This window comes from Homalodisca vitripennis, chromosome 4 (assembly GCF_021130785.1).
Source record: "Homalodisca vitripennis isolate AUS2020 chromosome 4, UT_GWSS_2.1, whole genome shotgun sequence".
Taxonomy (NCBI): domain Eukaryota; kingdom Metazoa; phylum Arthropoda; class Insecta; order Hemiptera; family Cicadellidae; genus Homalodisca; species Homalodisca vitripennis.
In genome coordinates, this window is record NC_060210.1 from 102,319,467 (window position 1) to 102,338,864 (window position 19,398).

Consider the following 19,398-nt stretch of genomic DNA (forward strand, 5'->3'; position numbering starts at 1 on the left):
TCCTACAAATTAGGAATTTTCATCAAGGGTTGCTAAAAAACCTCAACAGCTGAATTGTATATTACATAGTTTTAAATAAGAAGATTCACACACGTTTCACAGATAAAATATTATAATTATCGTTATGGCTATGAAGTTTTATTACGTAATCATTTATCATCAATTTTATGTCCTTCTTACGGATGTTCTTTTCAGGCCTGTGCCATGAAGAAAGTGGACCAACGACTTCTTTAGCTTTCGGAGATGATTACAACGAAGTTCTCATTCCTAAATATGGACAACACCTTTTTAGGAGAAGCGGTGGTCAAACTCCTCCTCCGCCAATGTTCACTTAGAAGAAACAATTTTGAAGTTAGGAAGATTCCAAATCATATTTAACACTCGGAGTAGCCTCAGATTTACCTAGAATTCCGGATGGGGATTATGATTAGTTTATATATATTCGAACCAATTGCATAGCAACTAAGGAAAGTACTAATTAGAGTACTCGGCATTTAAGTTTGCAGTGGATAACACATGCTGCATACCAGAGACTTCTGTTTATATAACACAACTTTGCACTCAGAAGCAAAACGCATCTCGCTTACAGTAACGGCGGCGGGCTAGAACGCGAGACAATAGCAGGGGACACTGACGGTCGATACCGTTAACCCGACATAGTCTGTGAAAGAGTTTACGTGCGTTTGTACACTCAGATATCAAGTGGAACACGTGGGAACTCACGTTTCGTTGTTTGCGTGAAATTAGACAAGTATCAGGCAATACTTGAAGTTTGGTTTGTACAGACAGTACTGTGTTCACACTAATATCATCGTATTTTCAGAGTGCACAATAAGTCTCCACGGAAGCGGTCGGCTCGTTTCAAACCGCGAAGGTCTTAATACAGTTGAGTATACGTCACAATTAATGAAAGAAATACGGTATCATAGACAGCCACATAAATGTATCAAATATTGTATAATGTATAAAGGTATTTTCAAATCACGTCCTCTAAATTTATATTTGCCTATACAAACTGTTATTCTATTGTTTATATCACATGGACTGCCCTATTTACGTGGAAGAACACCATAATCAATTACAAATACATTCATAGGCATAAATATGAACTATATTCTGTGTGCCCTATTGGGGTATATAAATGTTTGGGTATATAAATACACGGTAAACGTGGTTATGATGTAAAAAATGCCCAATCGTTTATAATGCTGCCCTAAGAGAGCGGTCCTAAACTAAATAGAGAGAGAAATAGAGCTGTAAATACTGTTGCTGGTTTAATTGAGTTTATAATGAACAACTGAGTGTGATTTATCCAATATGAGGCGCACTGGGCTGTGCGAAATTGCGATTTTGTGTAATTATGAGGTCAAGCGGTGCTATTCACATGAACAATTCCACGGAACTGTTGCGAGTAACACCACATCCACAGTTCTCAACTATTTACTATCTTTTTATCTGTTATGTATTTACTACCTCGCACATGTTACAACGTACACACGGCAATGGTTGCACGGACGGTGGTAGATCCTTGGGTGCAACTCCTCTTTATGGAAGAAGGAACCTTTCAATTTGTGTGGCTGTAACTCTTAGAAAAGGCGAATTTGAAGTCCCTTGTAAAATTAAGAAGATTAATAAAAATTGCGTAATCATAAAAACCTTTTATATTGACATTATAATTGTTATTAATTAATTGTTAATAATTCTTATTACCGACTCTTTCCGAAAACGTGTTGCCAAATAATGAATCAAATTCAAGGATATAACAAACGTTATGATAAAAAGGTTAATAATGTACAAAAAAAACAACTACTGTACTCACAAAATATGTGAATATTTTAAGGTCATATAAAACCCCTTATTTACCTTAATTACGTTAATGTATTCGTAATATTTTAAATCAGTTGTTTAAGATAAGGCATGGTTTTTGCTGGCACCGTTTAAAAATATATACTCTGTTAATCTAATAGTCCGTATTTCACACACACACACACACACACACACACACACACACAAACACACACACACACACACTATTCTGATTTTATATGATTTTTAAAACATGAATATCGTACATAATTCTCCGATTTTCTTCATTTGTGATTCCAAGTTGAGAAATTAGTGGAGTGTATATTACAAGAGTGAATTCTTGGCGAGGAATATTACATTCTCAGGATGGTTCAGCTCCACAGCGTTACGAACGGCACTTAGGAATAATATCTTACGATATAATACTGTTAGTTGTAGGGTGAGAGGCATGAGTAAAGCTTAGGATACTCTCTAATTTGAGCGCCCTTCGTTCAAAAGTGCATTAACATTTATTTACCTTCATGTGATAAGACTATTTTTATTCAGATGTTTAGTATAAGCGACTCATTTGTTATGATACAAAGATTTGTAGATAAATAATAAGTAACTAACTATTGGGCGAGTAGGTAGCCTCATGATCTAAGTCTTTGAGTTTTGGACCTTTTTAAAGCACTTTATCAGTACCATCGATCGACCTTGTACTTTTTCGACTCTCCTCCTTACTCTGTTTGATAATATACTCCCACAGGCCAGTAATCCATGATAACGGGCATATCAAGGCTAAAATAGGATTGCTCTCTCCTATAAAAATAAGGAATAGGAAAGTGTTTTATCTATCAGTTGTTTTACTTCAGTTTGGTACTTTACTATTATTAAACTGTATAAAGTTATCTTGTACTTATATATTATTATTTAGACATAATTTACAAAAAATATAAGTAAATTGCATTAAAGGCTAGTTAAGTTGTCTACATACAATGAGACGTAAATGTAGACAATACTGTACTGTTCTTCGATGCTTAACATTTGCATAATATAATTAGGTAACCAAGATTAAAACTTACTCAATCGACTCTACCATATTTATCATAAATCTATGAAATTTGAGAGATTGCACACAGGTGGATTTGGCAAATTTCAAATCTGTCTACACATAAACGGAACTATAAAACGGAGGTAAACTTGTAAAATGCAGTTAGCAAACAGATAATTAGTTTTTACGTAACAAAAGAATTTTGAATCTGGGAACGTTGGAACAGTAACAAGCAATGGTGAGCAGTATTCCAGTTTCTGTGCTCGGTGAATATTACATTCACGCCATTGTCGGATGCCAGACTCCAGCCGCCAGCCTGCACTTGGCGGCAGAGGCAACTGGCTCAATTTCCGCAGCGGCCACTTTATTGCAAATGTCCTCAATGGTTTTGTTTCTATTTTACGCCAAATACTGTGTAATTCAACATACAACAATAGAGGCCCGATTGTAAGAAAATATTACAATGCTGCTCGTGAAAACCCATTGGAAATCGTGTTGCAACACAATGCATTGTGTGTTAAATATTATATTGTGATAATTGTATTCCACTCGCTTTTATAAAACCTGCATAAATTAATGTTCATAGAAAAATATTAGTCAATCAATTTTCACCATTTGTATGAACGTTTGAACACGTTTTCCTGTAATGTATTATTTTTAATTGCGATCAGTAACAGATAACAGATAATTATATTGAAAATAATAATCAGATATTATTCATAAATATTCAAAAGATTCTATAATCTTCTTAGTCAGTTCCGAATCATGTACTGGAAGGTAATAAAAATTGTAATAATTTCAATAATTAGTATTTAAATGCATTTAAAAATTATTATGGAATCATTTATTCTGTAATATTTTGTTATTGTTTTTTTTTTAATCTGCATAAAATAAAAAAAATTGTTTTTCGTTTGTGTTTGCTATATATACACGTTCTTATATGAAAATTTAAACAAATATTTAAACATCGTAGATTTTAAGAATATAGAAAAATATTTTAAGCCTCCCCACAAAAAGGATTATTAATATTGGTTTACATAACTAAAAAGCGGTTAAACAAGACTGTAGGCGAATTTAGAAAGTGATGTAAATAAATTACAGTATTTAAATATTTATTAACTCGAAACGTCCTGAGTAAATTAAAACAGTAAAATCAAGACCCGCTTAAAAATTCCACCCCTTAATCATATACCCCTTTTATTGCTTTCGCCCCAGTCGCTCGACCTTGCACCCTAATACTCCCTTTCATAACGTATAGTATTAGCTTAGCAGATTTACAAATGTATGAATGTAACCGCATCCTTAATGGTTACGATCCAGCGACCGGCCATTAAAAAGTTTAATGCGTGTGGGAGAGTGAGGGGACCGCCTACATGTATTTTGAGGTTTGGGCGGATAATATAATTTAGTTAAAGACCATCTTTTTTATATTACACATAGATGGGGTATTGGTGACAAATATTCACCATAAAATCATGTTTGTATGAGTATCATCTGTCTACTGATATAAGTTCATATTTTAAATGCATGACGAATATAAATATCTAAAGCAACATCTTTTGACAATCGATCTGGGTGTTCCTGAACAAAAGCACATCCAGGTGACGTGACGAGGAAGTGCATTCAAGAAGGACCTAGTGAGCTTGTACACAGAAGAATTAAATTTTATTGGAGGAAGAAACGTGCAAGATATCTTTAAACACCCCATCTGCACAGAGAGGTGCAAGGAATCAACAGCAAATTATTTTATGTTTGTGGTTGAAACATAAAAATATTACTGAGTTAGCTTTTGAACTTTTCTTGATGCAATAAGGATAATTCAATGTAAGTCACGATAGAACACACGACATCAGAAAACAAGGTAACTCATGTACCCCCACCATTCGATTGATTTAAAGTAACTACTTGATGTATCAGTTACAAAGACCGTACATGAATAGTCACTGATATCATGTACAAGTGTATAAATGTTACCAAAGTGTTGCCCCATGTTATAATCTTGTTACGCTATTGGCCAATTGTTGCTGATAGTTTGAGGTATGCGTACCAACAACTCAGAATATTAGTGTTTACAAAGTATTGATTTCCTGAGTAATAGTTTGGTCGAAGGTAACTCATGGCCGGTTAGGAGGTTCTCATCCTCGTCTCGACTATACTTGAGTTTGTTTCCAGAATTATGTAACGGAATGCGGTTCCAACATCTGTTATATCCCTATTGTTCAACTTGGTTCAACATGAACGTATTTCACTATAATATCATTTCAAGCTTAGAATAATATAATAAGCTGCTAAATCTGAATATGTTAACTCAGCATATATTTCCCTCCTAAGTATCACGTTTGCGACATTTAGGTATCTCCATTATCTCTACACATTCATAAGATTCACCTAGAACGGTTTCTCTTAAGTTGTTGAGCTGGGGGTTTCATTGCTTTGAGAGTTATCTTCGAAGATCGTGTTCAAAGTTGCTCAGCTCAGGGTTTCACTGCAATGAGAATTGTCTTGCTAGATCGTCCTTAAAGTTTCTGAGCTTAGGGTTTCACTGCTCTGGGAGGTATCTCGTTAGATCGTGTTCAAAGTTGCTGAGTTGAGGGTTTCAGTACTATGAGAATTGTCTTGTTAGATCATTCTTAAAGTTTCTAAGCTTAGGGTTTCACTGCTCTGAGAGTTATCTTGTTAGATCGTGTTCAAAGTTGCTCAGCTCTGGGTTCCACTGCTCCAAGAGTTATCTTGTAAGATCGTGTTTAAGGTTGTTCAGCTTATGGTTCCACTACTCTGAGAGTTATCTCGTTAGATCGTGTTCAAAGTTACTCAGCTTAGGGTTTCACTGCTCTGAGAGTTATCTCGTTAGATCGTGTTCAAAGTTGCTCAGCTTAGGGTTTCACTGTTCTGAGAGTTATATTGTTAGATTGTGTTCACAGTTGCTCAACTGAGTGTTTCACTGCTATGAGAGTTATCTTGTTAGATCGTGTTCAAGGTTTCGTGAAATACATGTTGTATCTAATATTTCAAAAAAACTTTTAGTAAAGCCAAACACTTTGCTGCTGTCAGTACTATGACATAATAGATAGCTAAATGGATTTTGAGAAGATGTACGAATCCCTAAGAGCGGAACCCGAAAGTGTTTCTAGAGGCGTTTGAGAGGTTTCTTCTTTATTGTAAAATCTGAAAAACATCTATTATGCTCGATCTGGTGTTGCCTTATTATGGGCATTGTCTGCCTCAAAATGTCAGCTGAATGAGAATCAGGAAATGAACTCTTATGAGAGTGATATATTTTCGTATATGGAGAACCCATATCGTATCAGGAGATTACTCTGCACTAGAGAGCCAAATGACGTCACCATAAGAATTGCTTTGTAGAGTGTAGGTAAGTGCATAATGCTTCCTTTCTCCCAACTCGGAAAGTTTATAAAACGTGACAGCCACAGTTATCAGTCACAGTCACAGTCAGTAAGTAGTTAGCATGCCCTATTCCTATACAGTTATCATTTTTGACGTTTCTCTATTTCCATTATACCTTCCGACTCCAAACGTCCTATGCAAAGAAGCCTATATTGTTAAAGACAATGACAAATTAATAATATAAAATACAACAAAAAGATTCTTAGATCAAACTCAGCGACGAACTAATTCCAGCAGTGACTTGTGTAAATTTTTTTAAGGATTGAGCATGGTTAGATATATAAATTTTCGATCTTTAATAATATTATTTTGGTTAAACGTTACACATTTACAATTAAATATCCAAATTGAAAATATAGTAAATATACTGAAGTATAAGATGATATAGACAGTTTTATAAACGTATTTAAGCACTGTAGTGTTACTTTATGGATCTCTAAAATACAGTGTGTTCAGTAAAAGTGTATTCTACAAATAAAATCTAGCAAAAAAGTTCATATGAAGGCGTGTCTTAAAACCTTTCCGTATATCAGTATGTACGTGTTTTTAATAAAAAATATATATCTTTTGAACCAGTAAAGATAGAGTTATTAAACTTAAGAATTGAATTAATTAGTTTTAGTACCAAAAGGGTATGGAAATAAAATATTAAAACAATTCTTTTACTCGTTTCAAACTGGCGTCTGTTTAAAAAATGTTAAAGTCAAATAACGAAAAAACAGGTATAGTTATAAATAAATAAGTGACTACCTATTTGATCATTTTTATACCAATTCCAACGGTACCTTTCTTAATAGATTCGTCAACGCACAAGCGAGCATAACACTTTATAGGTATGCTTGCAACAATCCGGGATCAACTAAGAGTTCGTATTTTGATAGGCATAAGCTGTTTTAATTAGGTTTTAAAACTTTATAAGATACCAATTATTTTGAAATTCTTATGAAAATTCCAACGGTACTTTTTCCAATGAAATACGTCAACGCATAAGCGAACACGGCCACTTTAAAGATACGTTTGCACAAGCCAGGAGCTATAAACAACTGATACCTCTCAACTGGGACATCTTCGGTTTCAAATTTCATGTTCATGAGTTACTATAATATCTTTATCATTCTCCACATACATCTGACTAAACAAAGTATGAAAAGGTCATAAACAATACTAGTATGAATAAATGATTTATTTCGTCAACTTTAACAGAACGTTAATAAATGTTATATGACAGAAAAATCAAATCCAATACACAAAATTTTCTCATCTTAAGTAGCGGAACTGAATTTTAAATTATTTACATTCCTAATAAATATTCATTATTATTATTTTATTTTCATTTATTTTCATTTTGAGGCTGAGTGGTAGAGAGGGCTAAATAGCCCTAACTCCGCCTCTTAAATAAAGGCATTATTTTATTATTTAATTCCTCTAGACAACTGAATGTGAGGCTAAATATACTGACATCGACCTCGATACTGCACAACATTTTCCTAAGAGTACCAACATTCCGCCAGTATTCCGAAATCCGACTTTTGATATACTGATAGCAAATCAATCAATCAATTTCAAATATCCCTGGCTCTGAGAGAGAACTGTCCCGGCACTGTCACCCTGGCGCTGTGTTACTCTCTACAGACTCTACATTATACATTTGCGCGTTTTGTCACTACATTGGACTACACTGAGAGTGACATCTGACAATGTGCTGCACAATATCTGACATGACCACATCCCGGCTGTACTGAGTGGAACCCAAATTAATCCACAATTCTATATGTACTTATGGCGCCCTTCCCTTTACAGCTGTTGGAAAGCATCCATTATATACGATATTCACTTAAATGTACTCCTTTATTTTGCTATTCTTATATTATTACAGATATTATTTAAAAAAAAATCTAATTTGGAAAATAAATTCACCACTTTAGAAAAGATTTCAATTACCGAGTTATATTCAATTTGTCATTAATATTGTTTGGTGAAACATGAAACATGCTTTACACCCTGTAATTCAAAAAGTATAAAGTTTAGTTCCTCCCCTTTCGCTCTACAATGACAGCGTTGAGAAAGTAAACGTAAATACTACTTCCTCAATCTGCAGTTGTCGGATTTACTGTATTATTAAGGGCAGTAAAACCTTATTTATTTACGGCATTGTGTAAAGGGAAATGTTTGCTGCTAAGTGATGATTTTGTACTACACAAACTGACAAGTTCGATATTTACAAGGCTGTGGGAATATATAATAGTTTTATTACATTGATATATAAAACAATAATATTACAGAACAAATTTTTATCAATGTAAATAATTACCAATTACAAAACAAATGTTTATATGAGACTATTTATAACATTGAATCGTACGTGAATTAATTGGTTTTAAACATAAAACTAAAGTTAGAAACTAAAAGGAGCATAAAATGAACGTACTTTACAAAATAGAGTAATTTAGTACTGGTAGGCTAAAACAGTGGGTTTCTCTTTATTTGTAATACAAATATGATTTTTTTAAATATAGTACAAACTAGTAAAGTAGTTTTTTCTCAGTACACAAATTACCAGTATTTAAAATAACAATTTTTTCGATGCTATAGCCCAAATCTTTGTTAGCTACTGTATTAGTACAAATAAATAACAACTGATTTTAAATACGTAAACTTAACATTATGGCTATGATTTATTATTACTTCATAAAAAGCAAGTAAATAAAAAAGTATAATTTTAAAATTTTTTATTAGTAATAAAAACGTTGTTCATCGCAAACAAGTTAAGATGGTGAGGAAAGTTTAAACGCATAGTTTAATAAGGTTTCTGCCAGCAGGGTACCTTGCAAACTATATCTTAGAATTTAATAACTTTTCAAGCGTGTTGGTATGAAGGTGACTTAATTTAATGTTTCAGCAATATATAATATTACAAAGGTGAAATAGATAACAAAACACACATTTCAACGAAGTTAAACTCGTGTATTTTAAACCTGAGGAAGTATGCAAGTACAAAGTATACTGCCAGGTTGGTAGACACATTCTTGTAAACCAGAATTTATACAGTAGAATAACGCGATTTCGCACACTTAAAGTCGATATACATTACAAAATGTATAACACAACATTTCGAGGATTGTAATCTACCTTCTCCGTCAGGTGGGGGCGTATTAGATCCCACGAGATGGTAGTAGATTCCAGTCCTCGAAACGTTGTGTTATACATTACAAAATGTATAACACAACATTTCGAGGATTGTAATCTACCTTCTCCGTCAGGTGGGGGCGTATTAGATCCCACGAGATGGTAGTAGATTCCAGTCCTCGAAACGTTGTGTTATACATTACAAAATGTATAACACAACATTTCGAGGATTGTAATCTACATTCTCCGTCAGGTGGGGGCGTATTAGATCCCACGAGATGGTAGTAGATTCCAGTCCTCGACACGTTGTGTTATACATTTTGTAACATATAACGATGGAAAATATCCGAAGTCCTGTTATCATTCCGAACCTTCCATTGTCAATAACAAACTTTAAACAAAGAGTATATAGTAGCCTGTGATCACCGTGCAAATCATCCGATATGCAATTTTAGAACAGTTGATGATTATCTTCTCCACTACGATTGAAATCAATTAACACACACGCCAATTAAAAACATCCTTATCTAAACGCATATATATGTTTTCCAAGCATCAACTAACACTGTGACAAGGATACGGTAACCTATTATATTATCCGAAACGTCTTACAAAGTTACTGTAATCTTTTACACCGAATGTGTTATATGTGAACACTACTGTAGGTATAGTATAAGATATTAAAACATATGGATTTACATGGAATATTAATGCCATTAAATCAAGTGACTTATTTAATTTCCTTCCTTTTATAATATTTTCCTCTAATTTATGTTGCAAATCAATTCAACATCCATCAAAACAAAGAGTTTCTTCCACCCGCTCAGAGATGAAGATAAGAAAGTGTTATTTACTCTATGCAAATTAACTGACACTTTAAACAAGGTACTTAATTTCTGTTTTTATACATATTGATGGAGCATATAACTCAATGATTGCAAAAACTTACTGCAGACATAAACTTAGTGTTGAATTATAAGATGATAATTTACATTTGTAAAGTAAATGGGTAATAGTTTAACAACTGCCCTAATATTAGCCAATGTCAAGTGCAGTTAACTGTCAAAGCAGAACTCGTGACAGTGCACATTAATTGACACAGAGTGTACTGAAAGCGAGCGGCACCAGACTGTACATAGACTATTGAAATAATAGATATTATGTTGACGGTCTTGACACAGAGAGGAGCTGTGTAATGGGGTTTCTCACGCACAACCGTGATCGTGTTTGAGCCCATGAGCGTGAAACGTTATTGGTAGAAAGAAAACTGTTCAGTAATGAGCATGCACATCGCACTGTGAAGGGTAAAATCGATAAAGACTGAAAGGCACACTACGACTCTGATGCGTGTGCCCGACTGTTATTGTCGTTTCTGGCTATTGTTGCAAACATTAACTGTGTTCAGTTCTTTTTTACGGCACAAAGTTTATTTTGTGTCACAGAGAACTGATTTCAATGATATACTGGCAATGCCACAGTTTGATTTGAGTTGTAGTGACACCATGTGTGTGTTCTGGGTTATTTACAACACATGAAATGTTTTTGCCTTTAAAAGATTCTCTTAAAAATATCAATTGTAACAGTCGACGAGAGCCAATTTACATTTATAAGCACACCATCTACTTTTACGTGAGATCTATGGAGAAATCTTCCTAAGAAAAACTTAGTAATAAGCCGTTTTAAATTTAGTGGGGTTAGAAATGTTGTTATTAAAGACTTGATTTATATTTTTTTACATGTCATAGCATAGCATTTTAACTTGATATACTCAATACTGTTAGACACGTTAATGAAGATTAAACCAGCTTCTGGTAAGAAAATGACTTTTTTATCTAGTTGGCTAAGGTTGATGTAACTATTATCTCCTCGTTTAACGGAAAAAAACGTATTTTGCGGTATAGTTAAATACAGTATACCCATATCCCATCTCGCTTTTCGCCCAACACCAAGACTAGGGTGGCCTATTATTAAAACCATACCTTATATATACCTTATTACTCTGTGATTAAAACCTTTCCTAGGTTGTTCATTTACATAATACATGTGTGTAAAGCATCATATTAATTAAACTGATATTTAGTTGATTATGAGATATTATTACCAATGAGCCGATATTCGGTTAGTGTGCAGTTTGAGAACTACTAACCGGTTGAGCAAGATTAGTCTGTTTTAGTAATCAGCTGTTTTAAACTGAACTGCAATACTCTCATAAAGATTACACTTGGACCTTCGGAAGCCCTTGAGGTGAGGCCCTATAGTCGAATGTATTTCAAAAGATACATCTAGAGTGTAAGACATTTCGATTGATACCAAATATGTCCACGTAATAACAGTTGGAGATACCTAAAATCGCCGTAAACATTATGTGAGACTCTTGTCATATACATATGTGTGCATACATAGATACATTATCACTCGGCACTTGGACTAATTTATAAATAATTTACCCTAATTTTTTAATTAGTTTTTATGTTAATTACATTAGTTTTTAATTAGTAAGAATACGATTAGTAGTAACTATTTAAAATTAATTAAAACTACAGTTAAATGCATCATAATTAATAATTTTAGTGGTTACTTTGAGTTGCTAATAATAATTCGTCAGCTATTCTCAACAATTTAGTTATAACACATCAGATACTTTACGTAAACTAAAATAACGCTGATTTAAATTATTATAATTAGTTTTGGACGAGCTATAACTACACATTTCCTGTTTTCTTTCGGGTGTAAGTTTTTACAAATATTATTTTAAACGTTGTGCTGTATGTCGAGAGTCTTATTTAAAACTGAGTAATAGTGATAGATGAAGACATATTTCTTCAGTTGCAAACATAAGCAGTTATAGCCAAGTTATACATACAGTAACTAGCTGATAAGCTATGTAGAGATTTAAAATTAGATTAAAATCTAACCAGTACAAATTATTTTTTTGAACTTTTGTAACCGCCAAAATCTTATCGTTAGGAATGTTCTTCTACATGATAAACGTTTCCTTAAAATATTACTTGTATACAAAAATATTATGTATACTATTGCACTTATGCGTGTATTATGTGATAAAAACTATAAAATACAAAAGCTTCTCTACGGGAATGACTCATGTTGATGATAGTATTTTTCCATTCCCCACAATAGGAGATTTTAAATTGGCAGCCTATTTATTATCACTATTTTTTCATTATTTTTTTATTTTGTTTTGTTGATTTTGAATTCCCATTCAAATTTACATAATGTTTATTTTAAATACTAGAATAAATGTAATTTTTAAACGTAACTGTTCATACTATTTTATAAATATCGATTTTGTCGACGTGTATGTGTTACTAATCACGTAAAATCTACTGGATGAATCGCATTGAAATGTTTCATAGAAATTATTAGAATCCCTGGTTATCATGTAGTTCTAATCCTATTTGAAACATCCCTTCAAGTTACGCTCTACTGGTTTTTACAAATGTAACAACACATTCATACGTTTCGTTAATTTAAGTACCAATTTAAATTTCTTTACGTGCTTAACATTAACAACACTTACTATCCAAGTAATCACAGATGAGCAGAGGTTATCCAGATAGTAAAATATGAATTAATTTTAAACAAACTCAACTTGGCACTAAAATGGCCATAGGTGTACAATTATTTACCGAAATAGGCCACTCAGACCTACGTGTATTCTATACGTATATTCTTGATCAGAGCATAATCGCAAACTCCCGTTTCAAAATGACGTAGAGCCCCATTAAATTATGATTGAGTTAACTGAAAATCTGAGAACTTCGATTTTAGGATTCCTCAACACTGGCCTATAATAGTTAAGAAAATTACTGATACTGAACCCTTTATCATAATACTAGCGAATGGTTTGAGTTATTTGATGGTGCTTATAAAACCGATTGATTAAGGTTCCTCCGACTTCAGAGCATCAAAACACTGCTCTTTAAACTAAAATATAAAATGGACCAGAAGACTTTCTTATTTTTCAGTGACAGCCACCTAAATCAGTAGTATTTAATATGTAACTTAAAACTAATATGGCTACGACGCGACGTCCCTGTTTTTACTAGTATCTATTACAAACACAATTATTATTCAGTAAAATGTCTCAAGGCATATTTTTGCATAGCATCTATATAACATACATTTTATTTTATAAATAGTAAATTAATTTATATACTTGGTTGTATATTTTTATTATTTTTTAAAACCAAGCATGTACCCGTTTTACATTAAATATTGTTAACAATTAATAAGAATAATATAATATATTTCTAGTTGTTTGTGCTCTAAAATTACTTTTCGAAATTGTTTTACGAGTTCTAAAGTAACATCTTAAAATAGTCCAAACAAATAATAAAATTATGTAACAATTTATTTGCAGTCATGATTAGTGTTGATGTTTTTTGTCAACTGTTGTTTTTACATAATTGTTTTATTAATGATTTCATTGAGGATGGATCTTTATTTAAGTTCTAGTGTGTGAGAGATGGTTTTGGCAAAGTTACTCTTTGCTTTGCACACTACTTCCTTTCCTTGACGTGCATTATTTAACCTGTACCTTCTTTGGAGTAAATTTTCAATTCTTTATTTATGAAATTCTTTATTACCTTTATATCTTAGCACGTATCTATAAACTGTCTAACGATATCCCTACTCTATTTTACTATTACATAGAAGGTCCTCTATGAGCAATTCTTTGTGTGACTATGTGGTTTCTTTTTTTAGTTCATTTAAAGTTTATATATGTTTCGTAATTGTTTCGTCCACTTTATACTTGTAATTTAAAATAAGTAAGTTTTAATTATTGATATTACAACCTTACTGTCTTTGTCAGTATTATTTAATATTAACTACATTTTAACAATGCTTTAACATATTATTGCAAGTATAGGATATAATTGTTAAGTGTTTTAAGATTATTGAATCATACATTTCGTATAGTGAATATTTATGTACCGTATGTAAGGTATATGTAAGGATCAAGTGTTTACTATTTTTGCGATCATACAGTTTATCTCTTTATTTTATATGTTTAAATTTGTTACTATATTATAAAAATATAATCGTTACCATATTATTATAATTGGTTTTAATTTTTAAAACAGTTAAATATACCAACTCTTCTGTTAAATACTACACATATTAACGTTGTATTTATCGACTACTAGCATCATTATTTTTATCGCAACAACCAACAGGATATATTATTACTTTTCCTTTCTTAAGCTATGATTCTTGTGTAATAAGTATAGGTGACTTTTCTTGGTAAGTATTTTACATTATTGACTGTTAAAATGTGCTCTAATAGTTTTATACCTGTGTTGCGATATTTTTATAGGGCGAATAAGAGTAACAGAGTTTCGTAATACACAAGAAATGCTGAAATTTGAGTTAAGCTCATTTCTATGAATTTATGCGTTGTAAAATAAATATATTTAGCCAAAGAAAGATAGTACGACTATATTATCATACCTGTGATGGTACAGGATGCGCTACGCCCACAACGGTTGAGTCATCCGTCTGGTCGAGTCTCGGTGTGAGGCAACTTGCAGGTTTGACGGATGATGAAGAAAGGGAGGAAGAAGTTTCCCCGGTGGCGGTTGTGGAGGAGGAGGAAGTGAAGAGCTGTGCTCGTAGAGAGGAGGAGGAGGTCTCGGCAGTCGGCGGGACGTCCCAGTCTTTCGGAGGTCAGGCATGGCGAACCTGAGCTTCTGCCAGAAGAGACGATCTCCCCACTCGATACACGTGCTCGTCTTGAGGTACAACCGCAGGTCGGGGTCGAGGTCCCTCTGAGGAATATCTCCTAAGAGAATTACTATCATTCTTCGGCGACGGTCTTTTAACACTTCGTGCAGCGCAGATTTAAATTCGAACCGGCACCATTCCGAATGTAAAAAGTTCTTCGATAACACTACTATAGTCCTTCTGGAAGACTCCACTGCCTCCACGATAGTATCGGCTACGTAAGCGCTGACGTTAAAGTCTCTGTAATGCAGACACAATCTGAAAGCTGGATCCCCCGACTCCAGTCCAGGTGCTAACATCTGCGAAACGAACGCATCGTCTTTGACACTGTAACTTACGTACGCGTCGAATAAACGGTCGCGGTCCTGCTCTTCTTCGAAAGGAGTCGACTTGTAACACATCCTCAGTCCACATCGGGAGTAAATCCACACTCTCAGTTCTCTTCGATAGAAAAACAGTCCACACACTAAGACAATGGAAGCGACAAAAGCGCAAAAAGTCAAGAAAAGGAAAGGGATATAGTCGTTAATTACGTAACGTCCTACCATGCCTCTGGATCCACTTATATAAGTCGCGCAGTACGTACCGTTCAGGTCTTTAATAGGAGGTCCCATTAGGTTTGTCCTGTTATTAATAACACAATATAAATTATTTGCATCTACGATTTTAGCGAAGTTATCGGTAAACCATGATCTGAAGTCTTGTAGATACTTACAGTCACAGGACCATTGGTTTCCTGACAAACCTATTTCTACGAGGTAGGGATTGGAGGAGAATTGCCACACTGCGAACTTTGTAAGTCTGTTGCCGTCGAGCCGTAGAACCTCGAGTTGTTGTAATCCAATAAAAGTTCTATTGTCTATAAAATGTATTTTATTCCCTTGTAGGTAAACTTCTCTCAGGTTTTCCAAACTCGTTAACTCGAAACCCAGCAACTCCTTTATATGGTTGTGTTCTAGGTGAAGCACTGTCAATCTTTTCAGTCCACTAAACGTATGGTTGTATATAGCGGCTATATTTGAATTGTTTGCGTAGAGTATTTTCAAGTTTTTTCTTCCTAGAAAAGAGTGACTGGTCAACTCACCGAAGTTATTGCCGTCTATATAAACCTCAGTGGCGTCCATCGGAATTCTACTGGGCATCTGTGTGTAACCGGATCCCGCGCAATCAACTATATTGGCAGACCAGGAACCGTCAAAATAACACGTACAGTTAGTCGGGCATATCATTTCACAATCACAGGCGTCGAAGTCGCAACACGTACATAGAGCGAAACAGTGTGTTTTGTACGCACATAGGAACTGAGATGGTTCTGCTTCAATCAGTGGCACGTACATTCTGTCCCGATTGTACAGTAGTTTACAATAAATACTCTCCAGGTCCATGACACGTGGGTGGGTTCTATGGTCCAGTGTATTGATCCGTTGTAGCCACTCCATTCCACAATCGCATTGGAAAGGATTTCCACCGATGTAAAACTCCGGCAATAGCCTGTCCGGGCTCACTGGCGACAACAGCAACGCACTCAGATTCATCCCTACTATTTGATTTGCATATAGATCGACTCTGGTTAAATTTACCTTTTTTACAAAAGCATGAGCATCGACATCTGTTATCAGGTTGTCATTTAGGAATAATAGCTCTACACTGTTAGGAATTGAAGACGCTGTTACTTTTGTAAGTTTATTGAAACTTGCGTCTAGTGTCTGAATCTTCAATTCGGACTCTAAGCCATAATGGTTACCCAGTTCAGAAACAAAATTTTTGTGCAGATCGATCCATTGCAAACCTCTGGGAAATAGTGCGTAGTCAAACCATTCTAAACGATTATCGGAAATGTTAAGCCACAGTAGACTGGAAACTTCCGTAAAAAGGCCATTTATATCTGTCAAGAGGTTGGCGTCAAGACGGATTGCTTGAAGATTTGTGTTTGAATCAAATGCTCCATTTTCAACTTTACTAATTTTGTTTCTTGCTAGATTCAATATTTGTAGGGATGGTAAATCTGAGAACGTATCTTTGCTAATATTTGTAAGTTGATTACCTATCAATCTCAAACCATACAGATTAGTCATTCCGTGAAACCCTGGATCATCCAATGAAGTAATTAAATTTTCTCCTAGGTCAACCGTTCTCAATATTCTTAAATCCCTGAGGGCTAAAGGTACTGATTTGAGTTGATTTCCACTTAGGTTTAATTCTTGCAAACCTGTACAATTTCTGAATGCATCTGGGTGTATACCTTCCAATATGTTATTGTCCAGTGAAATCAAGCTTAATACATACAACCCGTTAAGAGCATAGGCATCCAGATACGTGAATTTGTTGTACGACAAATCTAATGTATGAAGATTATTCATAGGTGTGAATGTATTAGAAGGTATAGTTTCAAGAAGGTTATGTTCTAAATTTAATATTTGCAGTGTGTATAGATCGTGGAATAAAGTAGGGTCTAATTTTGTTATTCTGTTATGAGATAAATTCAAAAGTACAAGTCTAATCAAACCTGAGAATGTTCCTCCATTTATCCAAGCACTCGTTAGATGATTTCTTGACAAATCAAGGGCTAATAACTGATTTAACTCCGCAAACAATCCAGGAGAAAGAACACTTATGGAATTGTTTTGAAGATAGATCTCTTTAACGACGTCAGCACAATCTCGGAACAATTCGGACGGAAGAGCTACTACTTTATTATTAGACAAATTAAATATTTGCAGCACCTTTAATCCCGCTAGAGCTCTCTCCGATACCATCGCGATCTCGTTGTCGTGGATGTACAGCTCCTTGAGACGCCGCAGCGCGCTGAACCCGTTGTTTGGCATCAGCACGAAGTGGTTCCACGAGGTGTCGAGTGTCTGGATGTCCATCGTGCAGGGTACGGGCGCCGGCCTGCCGTCCGGCCCGGGGTCCGTGGCCTCGTCCTGGGTACTGATCAGAGGTTGCGGAGGCGGCGTCTTCTCTCGGAACCCGAGGTCACCCACGTCCTGCAGACGGTTCCGGCTGACGTTGAGAGACACCAGATTAGTCATGGGGCAGAACACGTTATCGGGAAAGGACCATATATTATTGGAGCTCAAGTCGAGCCTCTCTAATTGACGGACGGGTGAGAAGCTATCGGCCGCTATCTCCAGACTCATAGTCGGCCAATCGGTGTTCCGGGTCCTCACCGTGAGGTTACGCAAATCTCGCAGACCAGCGAGTACACCGGACGGCCACTTTCCCAATTTACAACTCTCTAGGATCAACTCTCTCAGCCTCGTCAGGTGAGCAAAACTTCGATCGTCCAGGGAACTTTTTGATAACATACTTTCGTTACACTCTATTTTGAGGGATGTCGTGTGCTCGGAGGGGATGACACTGAAGTTGGTGGTATCGAACTCACTGTTAATAGTCCTAAGCTTACAGTACAAGGCCACTTCATCACCGGCAGTATTACTACTGGCACTGTCTCTCACCCACCACTGGCAGTCGTCAGGAGCATCGTACCTCAGAGGCGGCACGGTCTGCTCCTCGCTGGACCTCACCGTCCTCCCCAACCAGTACAGCAGTATCAAAGAAACATAATAATTCACACTCATTATTCCTAATCTCTTAATTTTTCTTCAAATTAAATTTCTAATTTTCGATTAAAAATTTTAAAATAATGTTCACAAAATGATCACACATTAAAGAATCTTCAATGTTAAAATACAACTTTCTCATACTTTCAGAAAAGTGGCAAAAGACGGTTCAGAATATTTTTCCAGTCATTTTTCCGCAAGTCGGTAGTCTACATTTTCACCTTACTACGAATGGAGTACCAATTTCTAACACATCATACCAGTGTTGTCGTAGAGACAGCGAGATTACAAGAGACGACAGGGTGTAATGTGGTCTTGCGGGAAGAGATGTGCAGGAGTGGTGATCATGTGCCCGGTGAAGTGTGAAGGTAGGGGTGTGAACACTGAGCCACGAACATGATATCACTGTACACTGTCCGCGAGTCTCGGCACACCATCACTGACAGACTAGCAGACCCGTCAATAACTGTGACGCGGCGCGATCCCGACTGAACCGACAGACTGAAGACACTGCCTACACCTCGCGAGCATCCCTCCCTACGCGCCCGCGCCGCCGTCCGAGCCGACCCGACGTCAAACGATCTATTCCGATCCCCCCTCGGTCAAACCGACTATGAACCTCCGACCACCCCTCCGCTCATAACTTGTCCGACTCACCCCTCGTGCGCCCTTTTTATGCTTAGAGGGGTTGATTTAGATGGGGGAGCTAGTCTTTTTTAT

At 35.4% G+C, this 19,398-nt stretch overlaps 1 protein-coding gene across 1 annotated transcript in view; it reads right to left on the reverse strand.

Moving 5' to 3' along the window:
- Positions 1–19,166, reverse strand: part of LOC124359846 (toll-like receptor 6) — a 39,809-nt gene extending 20,643 nt beyond the window's left edge. The window contains exon 1 of the mRNA XM_046812931.1: positions 14,843–19,166. Within this exon, the coding sequence (XP_046668887.1) occupies positions 14,863–18,696 (3,834 nt within the window). The 5' untranslated portion in view covers positions 18,697–19,166 and the 3' untranslated portion in view covers positions 14,843–14,862. The remainder of the gene's footprint in view (positions 1–14,842) is intronic.
- Between the last annotated feature and the right edge of the window lie 232 nt (positions 19,167–19,398).